The sequence below is a fragment of the Vicugna pacos genome, chromosome X (genome assembly GCF_048564905.1).
Source record: "Vicugna pacos chromosome X, VicPac4, whole genome shotgun sequence".
NCBI lineage: Eukaryota > Metazoa > Chordata > Mammalia > Artiodactyla > Camelidae > Vicugna > Vicugna pacos.
In genome coordinates, this window is record NC_133023.1 from 101,131,865 (window position 1) to 101,150,747 (window position 18,883).

The 18,883-nt window shown below is 41.3% G+C and overlaps 1 protein-coding gene across 1 annotated transcript; it reads right to left on the bottom strand.

Annotated features, from left to right (window-relative positions):
* Positions 1-15,206: 15,206 nt before the first annotated feature.
* LOC102530491 (putative MAGE domain-containing protein MAGEA13P) lies at positions 15,207-18,010 on the bottom strand. Its single transcript, XM_031671659.2, has 2 exons — positions 17,926-18,010; positions 15,207-16,620 (listed from the first exon to the last, which is right to left on the bottom strand). Exon 2 carries the CDS (start codon positions 16,578-16,580, stop codon positions 15,510-15,512), a length of 1,071 nt encoding a protein of 356 aa, XP_031527519.1. The 5' UTR covers positions 16,581-16,620; positions 17,926-18,010; the 3' UTR covers positions 15,207-15,509.
* Between the last annotated feature and the right edge of the window lie 873 nt (positions 18,011-18,883).

Consider the following 18,883-nt stretch of genomic DNA (forward strand, 5'->3'; position numbering starts at 1 on the left):
CCTGGTGTGCCTGCCTTCTAAAAACAGCTCTCCTCGGTTGGGCCTCATCAGGGATTCACAACCTCATACCTGGATCACAAAGTTCCCACAAAGACACTTCATCTATGGATGGCAGCCAAATTCTTATTGCTGAGGGAGGATATGAGTGGGGACCTCCTCTTCCACCATCTTGCTGAGGTCACTCCTGTTACTATCTTTAAATAACAGCTCTATTGAGATGTATTTCATATACCTGAAGGTCTATGACTCAGTGAGCTTTAAAATATTTTACAGAGTCATGAAACCATGACCACAATTGAATCGCGGACCATTTTTGTCACTCCAAAAAGAAACCCCATAGCTCTCAGCAATTATCTTCAGTCCCACCGTTCACCCAGCCTTAGGCCACTGCTCTTGTGTAAATGGAATCAGGGAAAATGTGGTCCTTTTTGACTGACTTATTTCACTTAGTAAATGTTTTCAAAATTGATCCATATTGTAGCATGCATCAGTGTGTCATTCCATTTTTACTGCAGAACAATATATTATATGGGTATATGATATTTATCCATTCATCTGTTGATGGACTTTTTGTTGGGGATTATTATAAATAGTGCTCCTGTGAACATTTTGTTATGTTTCTGTGTGAACATATGCTTTTAATTCTCTTGGGCAAATAGGAATGAATCATATAGTAGGTGTATTTTTAATATTTTTAAGGAAACGGCCAAATGTTTTTGCAGCTATACATATTAGAGATTAAATATTTTTGAGAAAAAAGTCACTTATCTTTCATTATAAATTAATATTGACTTAAGTTGATACTGAATCTGGCAGGTAATTTCACAGTGCTGGGTCTGCATTCACTGGCTCCTTAAAAATACATATTCTAGTCATTTGCAGATTGTATTGGTATTTTCCATTTTTGGCTCAGTCTTGTTAGCAATGGTGGAAGATCAAAGTACTGTATAATCCCTAGGACTTTTTGTTAGTGTAATGCTCATGCTTTCTATTACTTAGTATGCCCGGTTAAATCAATTTTATTTTGATCTATAGCATTTTGAATTTTCTATCACACTCTAAAATTTAGCTCTATCCATGTCTATATGGCAAAATTGCCAACCAATTCACTCAAATCCTTTTTAAAATAGTATACATATATTTTAACTTATATTTTTTATTGAAGTATAGTTGATTTACGTTTCAGGCATAAAGCAAAAGGATTCAGTTATATATATATATGTGTGTGTATATATATATATGTTTTTTCTTTTACAAATTTTTCCTTTATAGGTTAGTTCCCTGTGCTGTACAGTAGGTCCTTGTTATTCATCTGTTTTATATATAGTGGTGTGCACCTGCTAATTCCAAATTCATCCCTCTCTCCCCCATTTCCCCTTTGGTAACCATAAGTTTGTTTTCTATGTCTGTGAGTCTATTTCTGTTTTGTAGAAAAGTTCATTTGTATCATTTTTTTAGATTCCACATATAAGTGATATCATATGATATTTGTCTTTCTCTGTCTTACTTACTTCACTTAGTATGATCATCTCCAGGTCCAGCCATGTTGCTGCAAATGGCATTACTTTATTCCTTTTTATGTCTGACTAATATTCATATATATATATATATCTCATATCTTCTTTATATACTCATCTGTCTGTCAACATTTAGCTGGCTTCCATGTCTTGACTATTGTAAACAGTGCTGCTGTTAACATTACGGTGCACGTGTTTCTTCCTCTGGATATATACCCAGGAGTAGGATTCCTGAATCATATGGTAACTCTATTTTTAGTTTTTTATGGAACCTCCATACTGTCCTTTATAGTGGCTGAACCAATTTACATTCCCACCAACAGTGTAGGAGGGTTCCCTTTTCTCCACACCCTTTTCAGCATTTATTATTTGTAGACTTTTTGATGATGGCCATTCTGACCAATGTGAGGTGATGCCTCATTATGGTTTTGATTTGCTTTTCTCTAATAATTAGCAATGTCAGTAATTTAAAAACTTCCAACAAACAAAAGTCCAGAACCAGATGGCTTCACAGGTGAATTCTGCCAAACATTTAGAGAAGTTAACACCTGTCTTTCTGAAACTATTCCAAGAAATTGCAAAGGAAGGAACACTTCCTAACATATTCTATGAGGCCAGCATCACCCTGATACCCAAACCGGACAAAAGATACCATGAAAAAGGAAAATTACAGGCCAAAACCACTGATGAACATAGATGCAAAAATCCTCAACAAAATACTAACAAGCTGACTCCAACAATGCATTAAAAGGATCATACGCCATGATCAAATCGGATTTATCCCAAGGATGCAAGGATTTTTCCATATCTGCAAATCAATCAATGTGATACACCACATTAACAAACTGAAGAATAAAAACCATATGATCATCTCAATAGATACGGAAAAAGCTTTTGATAAAGTTCAACATCCATTTATGATAAGAGCTCTCCAGAAAGTGGGCATAGAGGGAACATACCTCAACATAATAAGCATAATAAAGGCCATATATGACAAACCCACAGCTAACATCATACTCAATTGTGAAAAACTGAAAGCATTTTCTCTAAGATGAGGAACAAGACAAGGATGCCCACTCTTGCCACTTTTGTTCAACATAGTTTTGGAAGTCCTAGCCATAGCAGTCAGAGAAGAAAAATAAATGAAAGAAATACTAATTGGAAAAGAAGAAGTAAAACTGTCACTGTTTACAGATGGCATGATACTATACATAGAAAATCCTAAGACATTACCGGAAAACTACTAGAGTACATCAGTGAATTCAGTTAAGTTGCAGGATACAAAATTAATATACAGAAATCTGTTGCATTTCTATATGCTCACAGCAAACTGTCAGAAAGTGAAATTAAGTAAACAATTTCATTTACCATCACATCAAAAAGAATAAAACACCTATGAATAAACCTACCCAGGCAGGTAAAAGACCTGTACTCGGAAAATTCTAAGACACTGATGAAAGAAAATGAAGACAACACAAACAGATGGAAAGATATACCATGTTCTTGGATTGGAAGAATTAATGTTTTTAAAATGAACATACTACCTAAGGCAATCTACAGATTTAATGCAATCTCTATCAAAATATCAATGGCATTTTTCACAGATCTAGAACAAATAATTTTAAAATTTGTATAGAAAGACAAAAGAGTCCAAATAGCCAAAATAACCTTGAGAAAGAAGAACAGAGTTGAAGGAGTCACAATTCCTGGCTTCAGACTATACCACAAAGCTACAGTAATCAAAACAGTGTGGTTCTGACACAAAACAGACGTATAGATCAATGGAACAGGATTGAAAGCCCAAAAATAAACACACACTTATGGTCAATTAATTGACAACAAAGGAGGCAAAAACGTACAATGGAGAAAAGGTAGTCTTTTCATTCAAATCCTTTAAATTTATTAGAAGAATAAAAAGTGAATTTTATTTTTTGTTGATATCCTTATACATTAAAAATGATTTGGCCACATGTTTTTCTTTAACTTCCTGTGCTGGTATCTCTAAGCGTATTAACAGGGAACATGACGAGTTAGTTAATTGTGCAGTAAATTTTAGAGGGTGGGTTTTTTGGTTCTCTACTTAATGTTGTAAATTGAGAACATGATGTATGTAAATTTATGGAATTTTGATCAACAATGAATAACAATGATATATAACAAAATGTTCAATATTCATAAAGATGTTAGGCATTTAAATATAACATTTTGACAATTATTACTAGAAATATGCATTATTTATAATAACAAATAGAATATACTAATTAAACTTTGAAAAAGGAAAAAAATCTACTTGTTATCTCTTGATGAATTCAGTGGATTAAAGTCCTTTGTAAATTAATGTTTATTGTTTCACATTTTGTTTCCTATTTGTCTGACCTCTTTCACTGAAAACAAATTTACATTACAGTTTCCTCTTATGAAAACTTTTCACCAGTGGTAAAAGTAGAGATAAATTTATGGCAGCAGCAAGTGGGCCAATATTTGAGAAAATGGTACTGGCATTAAACAGCATAATTCTTCTGATGTATCCTGTAGGAAATATTTTTTCTACAGAGAACTAAATGTCTCTTTTAAAAAGCCCCCTGTAAGTAATATCTCTTCTTTCTCAGGTTTACTCTTTTAAATCTTCTTTAATGTATTCTGGAACTCGAATGAAGCATTGTATCTTCCATATTTTGTTTTGTTTCAATTTTACTTCCTAGCCATTTTTCAATGTGTTTTTCTATTACCTAATCAATCTCAAATAACTGGATAATTGCTCAGTAGTATATCTTGAAGTATAAGCTCTTCCACAAACAAATCCTTTTTTATTACCATTGTCTGGGATTGTATATGTGTATTTGTATATGTAAAAGGCAACACTGAGTAAAAGAGTTGAATATCCAGACTTTTTTCAAAAAATGATCAAAATGTTTAAAAATAATATATATCTACGGTAAGAAAAATTGTAACATCAATTATTAGAAAATTTGATATATGAAATGTTCTGAAATGTTATTTTAAGTATTGACATGGTACAGTGATTTGCTATTTTGTGGAAATAATCTTACCCTAGACATAAATGAAAAGAAAGTTTCAGAAACAAGGTCTTTTGGGAAGGACAAGTATCGTGTTGAAAACTACTCCCTTGAGCCATGACGAACCCTCCACGTGGGACATGAGTCTGGATGAGTCCCATATCCCAGGGAGAAAAAGAGTGTTGGCTTTATATTAATATTGGATTTAGAGTCATTGGTCCCACTGTCTTTGATGAACTGCGTTAAGCTCATTGATACCAGGGTCCTCCATCTGCTTCATCTGAATTTCAGAATTACCAGTTCCTCCATGTATCTATGCATCCATTTGTACAATTTTCCAGCAGATGTGTATTAAGTTTTTATAAGGTCCAGGCACTATTGTAGGTGCTGAGCCTAAAATGGAGAACAAGAAGATTGTATACACTGGCCTCAGGGACATTACATTCTCTGGAGAGAAATGAGCCGAAAATAGAGTAATCACTAAGTAAATGTACTGCAAATTATTTTAGTCGGTAATGAATAGCAAGAAGGAAAGAAACAAGATGTCACAAACCTACTTTTACTCAAGCTGTTCTTAGTATACGTAGTAAAATAATGCCCTAGCTGCTGCTTTCTATTTAAACGGTTTTATGCCTTTCCCAAACGTCAATAAAATTAACATTGGAGAAAATTTGTCTTCCTTATATAAGCTTATGATTCAACATTTATTGTATATAATCCTCATTAGGGTAACGGAAATATGGTTATAGCTATTCAGTGAACTGAATGAACTGAACAGAATAACTCCTATGTAATCCTTGAAGTATGTAATTTAATACTGTAAGAAACATTTTTCATTGATTACAAAAGATAAATGTAAATATAGCCTCCATTAAAATTCTCACTAATTATAAATTATAGAGATGAAATATAACATGGTAATGTTGTATATCCATTTAAATTTTTCAAAAGGTCCCTATTGCATAAAGAAAACCATCTCTATACATAATCTATTTATGGAAACTCTACTGGTATTTCATTGCTCATCTCATAATAATATCTAATAGGTATATGACAACTGCTATGTTCAGGCACTCTTCTAACCACTCTGCATACATTAAGTTGTATAACACTCAGAATGACACTACGAAGTAGGTCCTACTATTATCCATATTTTGGAGATGAGGAAACTTGTCAGAGCCAGCCGACAATCGATCAGGTCCAGAAATCTGTGCTGCAGGACTGAGAAAAGAAAGACAAGACTAAAAGGAAGACAAGACTAAAAGCTGGGGGAGAGGGTCTCACTCTAGCCCGCAAGACGCTAGGTCAAGAGTGGACCTCGTGTTTATTTCCAGCAGTTAATTTATATGCTTTTAACCCATAGGCAACAGTATCGTAGGTAACGGATTGTTTTTATGATCTCTTAACAATGTGTACTAAAATCAGTAACTTGTGCATAGTTACATACATCATTATTGTTTATATTTCTCATCAATCAAGACTAACCGTTCCCCATGAGCTAACATTATTGATTACTGTTATTGTTCCTCTAGGCTAACATCGTGATTTGTGTATTGGTAACTCAGGTGATTGTCACTAAGATCACTAACTTATGTAACTTGTGTATTGGTAACTCAGGTGATTGTCACTAAGATCACTAACTTATGTAACTTGTGTATAGGTAACTCAGGTGATTGTTACTAAGATCACTAACTTGTGTGACCTGTATCTCTCTTTCCAGAAGCCCCTGTTCTTAATAACTCAATGGCATCAAGATGTTTTTCCGACTCCAAATGCACCTGCTGTTTTTCTAACAAAGGGGTGGCGGGACAGAGATTGTCTTAGCTCAATCAGCCTTAGAGCCTGACGCCCCGCACTCTGGGAGTTTAGGCCCAGTTTCTGTGCTCGGCAGTCCCAACCTCAGAGCCTGGCGCCCCGCACTCTGGGAGTTTAGGCCCAGTTTCTGTGCTCGGCAGCCCTCAGGTCACGAGTGGCCCCCCGCAGAAACTGACATTGAAAGATTAACTTGCTCGGAGTCACAATTAAGAAGCACTGGTGCTGGGAAGCCACATCCTATTGGGGGCTTCCTAATTCTGTCATTCATAATTAACCTCTCCATATCTGTTCTCTTACAAGCTGTTTGTGTTTGTATCATTGTTTGGCAAGGGAGAAGCAGGGAGATGTTTGAAAAGAGGTTATTCTCGCAGTACAGGTTATAGAAGAAGTCCAGGTGAGAGGTGATGGGGTATTGAACTAGGGTGATAGTAGCGTGGGTTGTTAGAAATAATCAGCTATAAATAAAAAATAGAACCAACAAGACCTTCTGACAAGGGGGCAGGAAGCACGGGATAAGAGAAAAAGGGAGTGAGAGATGATATCAAGATGCTTGTCTTTGAGCCTTGTATGTAGAGTTTTCATTAATTAAGATGGGAATGACTGTGGAAGGAGCAGGTCTGAGAGAGAAGAAAGGAAGATCAGATTTGCATATTAGTAGACATCCAAGAGGGGATGTTGAGCAGGCCATTAGATAAATGAGTCAATAATTCAGAAGAGGGATATATCCTCAGGACAGGTGGTATTTAAAACTATAATACTTGCTGTGATTACTAATGGAATGAGTGTAACTAGAAAAGAGGAAAGATCCAAGGACAGAGCCCTAGAGCACTCCAAAGTTTAGAGATCAGGAAGATGAGGAAAAAGTAGTACAAAATAATGAAGAGGATTTTGCAGTAAACCAAAAGAGAGTTTTTTGGAAGTGTGCTAAAGAAAACACTTCAAAGATAAGGGAGTGATCAAGTGTGTTAAATGCTGCAAATATTTAAAGTCAGATAGGCATCACATTGGGCTTAGCAATTTAGGGGTCACTGGTGAGCTGTAGCAAAGCAGTTTTGTTCAAGGAAATGGTAGTTAGAGAGGATTCAAGGAGAATGAGAAGAGAAAGATGAAGACAGTGAATATAAACCACAATTTCAAGGTGTTTTGCTGTAAAAGGAGACACAGGTTAACAGCTACACAAAGAACTGTGAGTCAAGAGTCTTTATATGAATTTGGAAAAGAGGTAGAATAAAGGGTGGTGGGGGGAAATGGTGATACAGGACTGAGAGGTGAGAAGTACTAAAAATAGGCAAGAAGTGATAATCCATGCCCAACTGCAGGGATTGGCTTTAGCTAGGAGCACCCTTGTCTCCGGTACTGTGACAGGAGAGAGGATGGAGAGTGTTTGGGTTCCGATGTGATGGTGGGAGCTCATGAAAACTCTCTTCTAATTTCTTTAACTTTCTCAGTAATAGGAAGAAAGGGAAGGAAATAAACATTATAAGCAGATAATAAGGATGGGGGCTAATGTTGGGGATTTTAAGAGGAAGAAGATATAAAATAGTTTTCTATGAGCAATGATTGTGAATGTGTTCGTATCACCCCTAAGCTGCATTCCATGCCCACGTGCAGTACCCTCACCTTAAAGTGAGACCACTCACCATCATTCTGTGTCAGCCAGGGTAAGCTTCCCGGGGAAATGTGAGGGTAGACAGAGGGAGTTCAGTTTAACCAGGATATGGGTTTTGCCCATTGAGGAAGAAAAAGAAAGAAGATGAAGCGAGTCAAGTCTAGGAGAATTGAGAGCATGTGTAGCCAAATGATTAGACTGATGGGTCATGAATTTTAAATGGATTAAGCATTGAAATGGTGACCTGAGGATGACAAGGGACAGTGAAAATGTAGTCATTTCAGTGGCATGTTTGTCCCAACGGAATCAAAATATTGTTGGACTTTGGGTACTAATTAGATTGAGCTGCAGCTGTATAGGTGGTAGCTGGAGAATAGGATACTCTCAAATGAGGTTGTGGAGCAGGTACAGATGTTGGTATTTCTAAGGTCTAGGGTGCGGCCATGGAAATAGGCGGCAGCAGGAGGGCGGAATAAAGGACACCCAAGAGAGGTTAAGACGTTGGCTGTTTTAAGGATCATCTGTGTAGATGATGAAATAACCATTATTCATGACAAGAATAGTGCTAGAATATGTGTCAGTGAGACTGCAATTAAATCTTCAAGAAACGAGGAGGAGGGCCCAGGGGTATGTAGATTACTGCACCAGGGAGGAAGAGTGGGTGGCCTCATCTAAAAATATGTGATTCAAAACTGAGTGTTTTAGGGAAGTGGGAGGAAGCATAATCTGGAAGCAGTAAAGACGCTCAGGAAGGCTCCCTACAGCATCTTTGGGCCTAATAGTAGCGCTGTGGGAACAACATGCATAGGGTACGCGGTGTCCTAGGGAAAATCCGAGAGTCTGCCATGCAAGAAGGTGGAGCATCAGAAAACCTGAACCAGTAGCTAACATCTACTCTTAACCACCTCGCCACTCCCCTCTGCTGTACAAATACACAGAGACTCATGGCTTTACAGGTGATTTGAATCAAATATTCAAGATCTAGCTAATATCAATCTTATACAAACTGTTCTAGAATTTGTACTGAATATTTTGCTTATCTTATACAAGGTGAAATTTCATCAGCAACAATAAACACTTAAGTTAGGATAGAAGTTAGCCCTCCAGGGTGGGAGGTGGAGGCCATGTGATCAGGCTGGTACACACAGTATACCTCAACCATCCTGATATTTTATTTCCTAGTCTAGTTGGTGGGTATATGGGTGTTTGACTATTTTTAATAGTATTTTATAATGTATAAAATATTTCATAATAAATTATTTTTGAAAGAACAAATTGTTACTGAGGTGTCGATATGTCATTTGTAGAATATTCTAGAATGTTCTTTTGAAGACCTTAACTGTGAAACAAAGATGAGAGAGGACAGCAGTAATTTAAGGGAGCTATGTAGTCCAAAAAGATTTATTGTTCTTTATTTCATTTTTTTAAGCATTTGGAGGTTCTTGAGCATGCTTAGTTTTTATAAGGAAAAGTTAAATAGAGAGTTTGAAAATATGTAAGAAAAGTCACACAGCATCCTGGATGACTTAGTGCAATGTTGAGCAATGAGAGGCTTTCTCAGAACAGTGGAATGGGAAACTCACACTCTGAAGTTGGTAAAATTCATTGGCAATTGGATAAGAAGTTGGAGAAATGGTCCAATGGGCTTAATAGGCTCAAATTTCTCTATGAAGTAGAAGCCGTCTACACTATAAGACAGTCTTGAACTTGTGTTCAAATCACCTGCAGTGATTAAATAATAAACTCAGTATTTCCTCAGTGGCCTAATCAATCTTTAGATAATTCTGGGTCCTGAACTTGTTTGTTTGTATTTTTGTTTTAAGCTGTAGCTTCAAACAGCAGCTCTATTTCTGTTCTTTAGGACATCACAGAACAACAGGCCATCACTTTCTGCAAACTAGTATCTTACTTGTCACATCTTAAAATATTCATGTTTTCTTTGTCCAATAACTCTTTGTAGTGAACAAAGAAATGAATGTTTCTGCCCATTAATTTTAATCACCTTGAACTTAAAAGATACCTTAGCCATTTTAGATCCCTAGAAATTATATTGAATTTTTATAGTTTGATATGAATTATATATTCCAAGTATTTTATTTGAGTTGAATCTATAATAAAATTATTTGACTTTGAAATTCCTTGAACTGTAATAGTTAATTATATTTGGCTTTTATGGCTTTCAACTAACTGCATTAAAATTTCAGACTTTATTGAAATAATTTTTAAGTGATTTCAAAGCTATTACAGACAATCGAAATATTTTTAAATGAAAAAACACATATTGGTAAATTTTTAGCATATTCAAGTACCAAGTGCTAGTACTACATTATATCTATTGATTGTCACCACATTTCTGCATATTTTTGTTGTTCCTTTAAAAAAGTTAGAAACAACTGCATTTCCGGTCTGTGGTTGACATTCATTTTATTACTTTCTACTTTTTGTGGGGAGTGAGTTGGGGGGATGATATTCTGAGATCTCTAAGACTATTCTCTTTGAATATTGTGTTAATCTTTTCCTCAGAAAACTAATTCGGAACCATGGAAACCCTTTTGATTCCTATGGAATCTAAATGAAATTTACAGAAGGTGATTAGAATAATAGATTAAGAGAAAAAAAGGAAAAGACCCTTTTGACTCATATCATTATGTTAGTTTGAATATACCAATTTATTTCACTAAAATTAACCTTTTAATTTATTTCCTTCCATATCATTATCTCCCTCTGTCTTATTCCATATTGTATCTGTTCTTTTTCTGTACAATTTCTTACATCTATTGCCTCATTGCCATTTTCACTGTCACTGCCCTATTTCAGAATATTTGTACCTGAGACTTGGATTGCTGGTAAGCCTCCTAAAGGATCTCTCTGTCTTTAGTCACCTACTCCCTCCTCAATAATCTATCTTTCTTACCATACCAGGGATGCTTTCTTTAAAAACAGGTAGGTGATAACATTCCACTGCTCAAAAACCTTCAGGAAGAGTCCTCAATCTTTCTTTTTGAAATGTATTTATTTTTTTTTAATCGAAGTCTTGTTGGTTTACAATGTTGTGTTCTCCCATCTTTCAATCAACATTCTTTGCTATTTTGCCCAAGCCTGCCTTCCCAGCTTTACCATCTGTTCCATCTTCCCAAGCAGCTTACTTTCTAAGTCACCTGGTATAATAGTTTTGCTCCCCAATCAGCTGGAGCACCCTGGCTTCTGTGCCTTTGCTCAAGCTTTACTCCTCTGGTTTCTCACAGGTTCCTGTCAAGTCATACTATCTTTTTTAAGGCACAGCTTTGATTCTTTTCCCTCTAGAAAGACCGTAAAGTATAAATATTACGAGTGTAGCTACCAGTGTCAGACTGACTGGATTTATGCTGGGCTCTCCCATTTTCTACCTGTACAATTTTAGATAAATCACTTACTGCATAGGATGGTTCATGAGACTCATCTGAATTGTTCAAGGACAACTTGGAAAAAATAAAACAATATTTAAGAACATTTCCTCACACATGTATTGAATTCTCCTTATAAAGTAGTAATTTTGGGGAAAAAACGTATTTAAACTAATGTAAAAACATTATTTGGGAATCTAGTAAGAAATTACAATTTATGGATGTACAGTAATATTCATGGTAAAAAATCACATTGTCTGGCATCTCGTCAAAAACTACAACTCATAATGAAGAGAAAAAATAATTAAAACCAACTCAGAAATGACAGTCTTGTTTTAGGAGGTTTGTTGTGTGTTTTTTGGCCAGAAATTGACATGCTTATTCTAAAGTTCTAAAGTTCATATGGAAATTGAAAGAACCTAGAATAACCAAAACAACTTTGTCAAGTTGAACCACAGCCCCATATGAGAATTAACTCAAAATGGGTCAAGACATAAATGTAAAACCTAAAAATTTTAAACTCTGAGGAGAAATTTTGTGTGAACTTGATTAAGGGAAAGATTATTTCTAAACCAAAGGCATACCATAAAAGAAATTCATAAAAGTTAAGCTTAATAATTAGGCTTCATGCGAATTAATTTATGCTCTTTGAAAGATACTGCTAGAGAATGAAAAGAGAAACCTTCCACTGGAGGAAAATTTTTGAGATAAAATATTTCCAAACGTAAGCACATGAAAAGATGCTCAACATCATTAGTCGTTATGGAAATGCAAACCAAACCACAGTGAGATCCTGCTACATGACACACCTATCAAAATGGCTACAGTGAAAAAGACAGACATACCAAGTGTTTGTAGGCTATAGAGCAATGGGAACTCTTACACATTGCTGAAGGGAATGCAAAACAGTGCAGTCACTTTGGAAAACCATTCATCAGTTTGTTAAAAGTTAAACACGCATTTATGATTTCACACAGCCATTCCATTCCCAGGGATTTACTCAAGAGAAATTATACGTGTATACACACACACATATACACACACAAATATTCATAGCATCTTTATGTGTATTAGCCCCTGCAAAAAACCCAAATTGCCATCAACAGGTGAATAAACAGCCTCAAAAATGAGGAACCATTGATGCATGCAAGAACACTGATCAATTTCAGAATACTTAGAGTGAATGAAGTGAGACACAGAGGACACACTGTGTGATTCCATTAATATAAAGTTCATGCAAATTAAGCTATAGGGTCATAAAGGAGATCAGTGTTTATGTGGAGTTCGGCTGGGCTGGGAATGAAGAGATTACAAAGGAAACTTTTGAGGATAAAAATTATGTACGTTATCTTTATAGTGGTGGTGGTTTCAGGGGTATATACATGTTTCAAAACTTACATCAAATTGTATGCTTTAATTATGTGCATTTTATTTTGTATCAGTTGTATCTTAATAGGGTGTTAAAAATAAGTATCTGATTCCAAAGTACCATTAATCACTGTGATGTGTACTCTGTTAAAGTCAGTGACCATGTTCTTTTCCCCTGTTGAATTCTTATTCTCTGGTATAATGCTTACATAGAATAAATATGGAATAATTTCTCTTCAAATTGAATTAAACCAACTGCAATCTTTTAGATCAAAAACTGACTCCCAAAATGAAAACGTGATAAAATATTTGATACTCAGAAATGATGGCAGATTTCACTGCTGGTGTTTTACCTCAGAGTATTACATTATTGGGGTTATGCGGCCAAAAACGCATGGGTCATGCTACTTTACACGTGGCAAGAGGGTCTTCCATGGCCACAGGTTAAACCCATACATCTAAACAATTTCCTTGTGTAAGGGGGCTCCCAGCCACGTTGGTGACGGGTATCAAGGGAGGAATGGTGCAAACACCTGCCACAAACTATTGGGAACACACCACGCAATACACCCTGCTAACACCCCATCTGTGGCCTTATTTTTAACTTACGGTAAAGAGTATGTTTTTATTTGGTTTTATTTTCTGCCAACCGCGCACCAGCCCCGCACAACTGGCTCTCTGAAGAGGGGGTGCTGTCACACCGCCGGCCCCGCTGCCGGGCCCTTCGCACATGTGCCTTCCCAGCCCCTGCGCTCCGGCCGCTGGGCTTCATCCTCAAGAGGCTTCTCCTGAGGCCCGGGGCAGAGGTCTGCTTCTGGGGCTCCGCTGAGGCCTCCCGATGGGGGGCGAGGGGGGCCCCCGGAAGACACGGTTCCCACCTGTTTTCCCACCCCAAGCCCTTCCCCCTTGCCTTCCTCTCATTCCAGGATCCATAAAACTGCCAGAGTCTTTGGTTCTGGCGCCCTGGACAGTGAGGTGACCCCCACATCCGTGCTGACCCTCCTGGCCCTGGACTGGCGCGCGGTTCCAGGGAGGATAGTGAAGCAGGAGGAGCCGGGCCTCCTCTCACACGCTTGCTTCTGCCGTCCTAGTAAGCGATCAAAGGCTTCACTCCCCTGGGTTTAGCTCGTTGCTGTAAATCAGCTGCTCCGACACCTTAGCTGTCGCTCGGGCTCGGCCGCGCTCCTGACAAATGGCAGTTGTTTCTAACATTATTTTGAGCCCAGAACCTTCTACCTTCTGCTCTGGGAATCTGTTGTTATCCGGGACCTCTCAGAGAAGATGCGGTGCTCTGAGACACTGGACACCAAATCAGCCAAATATACTGCTTCATAAATAAAACTCCGTCAAATGTCACTTAGAGAAACACAGCATTACACTTAGGTGTGGGTTTTAGTCTTCCCCAGATGGATTCAGCTCAAAGCTCCTAGAATTCAAGCCAAAGACTAGCTCCTTCTTTCCTTCCTGGCTGCTCTCCCATCCCCAGATGCTATTTTCATTCATTTTACTTCCACCAAAAATCTAGTCTTTGTTTAGATTTGGCCAAAGTGCACTCAAGATAACCTAATCATAATGGCATTTTCATGTAGAAGGCTCTGGCTTTCTCAGAGTGCCAGCCTCGCAACTCCTCAGCATCACGTCCGGGGAGTACCACCCTGATTCTCAGGAAACCCTTGCAGGTGATGCGTATAGAAGGTCCAGTTCCCACACAGTGTTCACCTGCACTGGGTTTTTACAAGAGTTCAGGACACTTTCCACACCTGCCTCAGGCAGGGAGCTCTCTCTGGTTTATCCAGAATTCAAAAGGCACTGCTAAGAGCAGTTTTCCATTCCAGACTTTTCTCTCAACTGTGACACACCTTTTGAGAGTCAGGCCTGCTGCCACCCAGCATAACTTAAAATGAACTCCCACCGAACGAACTAGAGTCTCCCAGAGCCTGAAGAAGCCCTGGCTCAGGACATTTACACTCGACTTCTCCCACCTGGAGCCCCACCGCCTCACCCGTTCTTTTACCTTGTCCGCTCCTACAGGGACATGGCACCATCTTCCTGGCCGGATTGCTGCTCCCAGACACCGCCCCGCTCTGGGCGGGGCGTGTCCTTCTTACGCTAGGGTCCCCACCATTAACACGGTGCTTTCCAAAGAGCAGGTACTCAATTCACGTTTGGCGAATCAGTGAGCCAGTGAGAGAGACTTCTTCTAAGACTTTATTTCTCTTATGTTCTTGAAGAAGCCAAGCGTATCTAGGTCTATGTTATTTAACGTATATATCGTTTAATCTTACATAACAGCAGACTAAGAGAGAAAGTTGCGTCCATGAGTTAGCGATCTTTACATTTCTCCTCTATTCCTTGAGCCTCTCAGTTTTAGGGCTGGGCTCTCTCACACTTCCAGGAAAATTCCTATTCTAATGCTGTGTTATCTTGTTCCAGATCACAGAGAAAGATGGAGAGGTTCTCAATTTGTTTTGCAAAATAATGAAACTTTTTTTAAACATTTTTTTATTGATTTATAATCATTTTACAACGTTGTATGAAACTCTTATTTTTAAATGTGATAAGCAGCTATAAATGTGTGAACCCTGTCATTCATAAGCTTCGATTCTGGTGCTAATTAAACTTTCTATTATACGGAACAATATTTGATAAAACAACAACGAAAGATAAATGTCTAAATACCCATAAACAAGAGGAACACAAAGATGCTCTGCAGTGCTCCCTCCAGCCCCACCCTGGCCCTCCACTACTCTGAACTTCAGCTGTTGTCTTCAAATGAAGGGCGAAGAATCTGCTTCCGACTTCACTCAGGGCTGGGGGGGCTGCTGGACGTGGTACTGGAACTTGCAGAGGCCACGGCAGGAGTGTCATCCCCGGAGGCAGCGCTGGCCTGGGCTCTCTCCTCCTCATCTCTCAAAGCTTCCTCAAACCAGGATGGCAAGGAAGTGAGGTCGGTCCCACTGACCCTGGCAAAAAACTTCAGAATTTTCATCTTGCTGGTTTCCGCATAGGCCCTTGGACCCCACAGGAATTCGTAGCTGGGGGGATCACTGTTGGGCACCTGCCGGTACTCCAGATACTGCTCCTTCACTAGCTCTTGGGTGGCGAGCTTCCTGGGCTCCCCGTAGACCAAATCCTCCTGCCCGGGATACACCCTCATCATGCTCAGCATATCCCAGAGTTTCTCCTCAGGGACACAGTTGCCCTCCATGAAGATCATCCCCAGGAGGAGTATCAGGAAGCCGGTCTTGGGAAAGCCCTGGTCATCGCTCAGCATCCCGTCGTAGGTGAGGTCTAGTGCTCTGACAATGGCATAGGTGTGGCTGGCGGGGTCCACTTCCTTTACTTCAATGCCAAGGACGACCTCCATGCACTCACAGACTTTCTTGAAGATCACAGGGAAGTGGTCCTTGTCCTCTCTGATGACATTCATCAACATTTCTGCCTTGGTGACTGGCTCCTTTGTTGTGTATTTGACACTCAGGTACTCCATCAACTTGGCCACCCTCATGTTTAGCACTTCAGGATCTAGTGGAGCCTGGGAGGTGCTGGGCCCCTCCTCTTCTTGGCTTCTGGGATTCTCATCGGACTGACTCGATGGAGTGGCTGTGGTGGCAGTGGGTGAGAGGCAGGCTCTCTGAGGGCCCTGGAGAGGCTGCAGAGCTTCAGCGGCAGGCACCTCCTCTGGGGGGCCTGGGATCACGGGAGTGAGAGAGGAGGAGGAGGGGGCAGAGGTGGCGGCGGCGGCAGCGGCAGCAGTGGCTTCTTCCTCCTCAGCCACGGGAGCCTGCACACCTTCCAGGCTCTGTGCCTCTTTCGGGGCCTGAACATCTTCCTCAAGCTTGCAGTGCTCACTCTTCTGATTGAGAGACATGATGACCTGTGTTGGCGACAGCCAGCAGGAGGGTGGGGACCTGGGGAAGAGAGGGAGAGTGTCAGCAGCTTCAGCTGAGAAACTCCACCAGGATGGCTGTGACTAAGGCCACTTGCAGGTTCCCTCTTTTGGGGTGTTTCCGGGCGTCACAGGGCTCCTATCCCCCTGGTTGGCCTAAGAACTGAAAGAGGAAGTGACGTAGTTCCTCAGGGTGTAGCCCGAGGGCTGAGAGGAGGCTGGGAAGGGTCCAACAATGTGGATTCTCTCTGTTCTGGGGTGGGTGGGGCCCTTGGTAGACATTCGGGGTGTGCATCTCTCTCTGACTTCCGGTATAGCCTGGGCCTTCTCTGACACGCTAGCCTGAGAACACGTGCCTCAGACCAAAGCTCTCACCTCCCGGCTCCTATAGCTCCTATAAGAATCGAACCCCTCAGGATGCAAACTACAGGCACAGTCGTGGGTCCCCCATGTTGACAGGAGCGGTGTGTGATGTCCCAACTGTGCCGCTGTGGATGGTTCCCTCAGTGCCCCTTCAGAGTCCTGACCTTTCCTGTCAGGATCTGGGCCCCATCACTCCGCTGACATCCCCTGACTCTCCCCTGAGGAGGAAGTGAGGGGGCATCGCATCTGACACTGGCCCGGGGCCTCCCGGGGCTGCTGGCAGGGGTTGTGCGGGCTTCAGTGGGGGCCTGTTTATCTAGGGGAGGAGGGCCCACTATGTGACTGATCTCTACTCCTGACAGGGCCCGCTCCAAACCCCACCTCAGCTGACCAGACTTTGCATCCCCAGATTGAAGCCTTGCCTCCGTGAGGGGAACCATCCCCCCACCCCCACCATGGTGGAGTGAGACCTGCCACAATGGCCACCTCTGCTAACTGCCTCTCCGCTATGGCACAGGGACTGGGCCCATCTCTTCTGGGGTGGGGGACCCTCAGAACTCCTACAGGGTACCCGCCTTTACACTGGGCAGTTTCTCAGCCCACCCTTCCCCTGCCCCCGCTTGACGTCCCCTCAGACCTCCGTGAGACAAAACGAAAGAGACGCCAGGCTGGGGAGCAGCAGCGGGCAGCTTTCCATGGGCACCCTCCCTCAGAGTGAGGCACCCCCTCAGCCCTCCTCAGTGTAGTCACGGGTCCTCCTGACAGGGTTTAGGCCACCTGCATCCTCCGTCCCTCAGGCCGTGGAACCAACCTCCCTGAGACCCCCGCCAAGGACGTGTGGAGGCTCGAGGGAGGTGCCTCTGCCCCACAACTTTGCCCAGGCCCGACAACTAGAGCCAGATTTCCGCGGGGCCCTCCCTGTCTGCCAAAAAAAATCGCCTTAGTTGTCCCTCAGGGGCCTCACCTTGAAGTCTAGCGGCACCTGGGACTCCTCCTTCTGCCAGCCCCGGCCACACCCCAACGACGACGCCTCCCCTCCTTCAGACTCCTAAAGCGGAAGTAGAGAGACGTCACATCCGGAACCCTGCCTGTAACACCTCCTGGTTGACAGCAAGGGCGGCAGGGTGCTAGCTAGCGGCCAGGGGAACTCCCTTCCGTGGTACCTTGGAGTCCTTGCTTTTAGGCCTAGCAGAGGCAGGGCCTTCGCCTACTCTCTGCTTTTTGCCCCTTCACACCCAGCTTCTCATCTCCCTGAGATCCCTGATCCAGGAGTGGGGAGAGGGCAATTATCCTTCCAGCCCTTCCCTGGGTCTCTCGGGCTGACAGCCTTGGTGGGGGGTGAATTTCTGTGCAGACCCCTCTGGTTCTAAGGTGGGGGTATCTCAGTCCTCCTCAATGTTTTTGTATTTACTCCAGACAGAGCCTGGGACACCTTCCTTCTGCTGGCCTGAGGATTTGTCCAGCAGGTCAAGGGCACCATTACCTTGAGACCCAGACAGTTGGGGGGGTTGTCTGTCAACCATACCTGGGGCCTCATATGGCAGATAGAAAAGGCCGGCGTTGGAGGGAACCCCCTCTGTTTAACAGTGGTGGGAGGTCTCTTCAGAAGCCTCACATTGAGGACTGTCACGGTCTGGGAATCCTCCCTTTGCTGACCTGAGTCGAGTCACCTGGGTTGCAGCCTCATCTTCAACTTCCCAAGGTTGAAGCCTGGAAGCGCTACATCCAAGTGTTACTGAGTCCAAACTTGTTCTGCTCCCTGCAAGACAGGCCAATAAATTGGGAGACGAGCTGCTGGGGCAAGGAATAGCGACTTTATTCAGAAAGCTGGCATACCAAGAGGATAGCTGACCAATGTCTTGGAGAACCATCCTGCTCAGGTCAGAATACAGGTTCCTTTCATATAAAAAAACAAGGGAGGG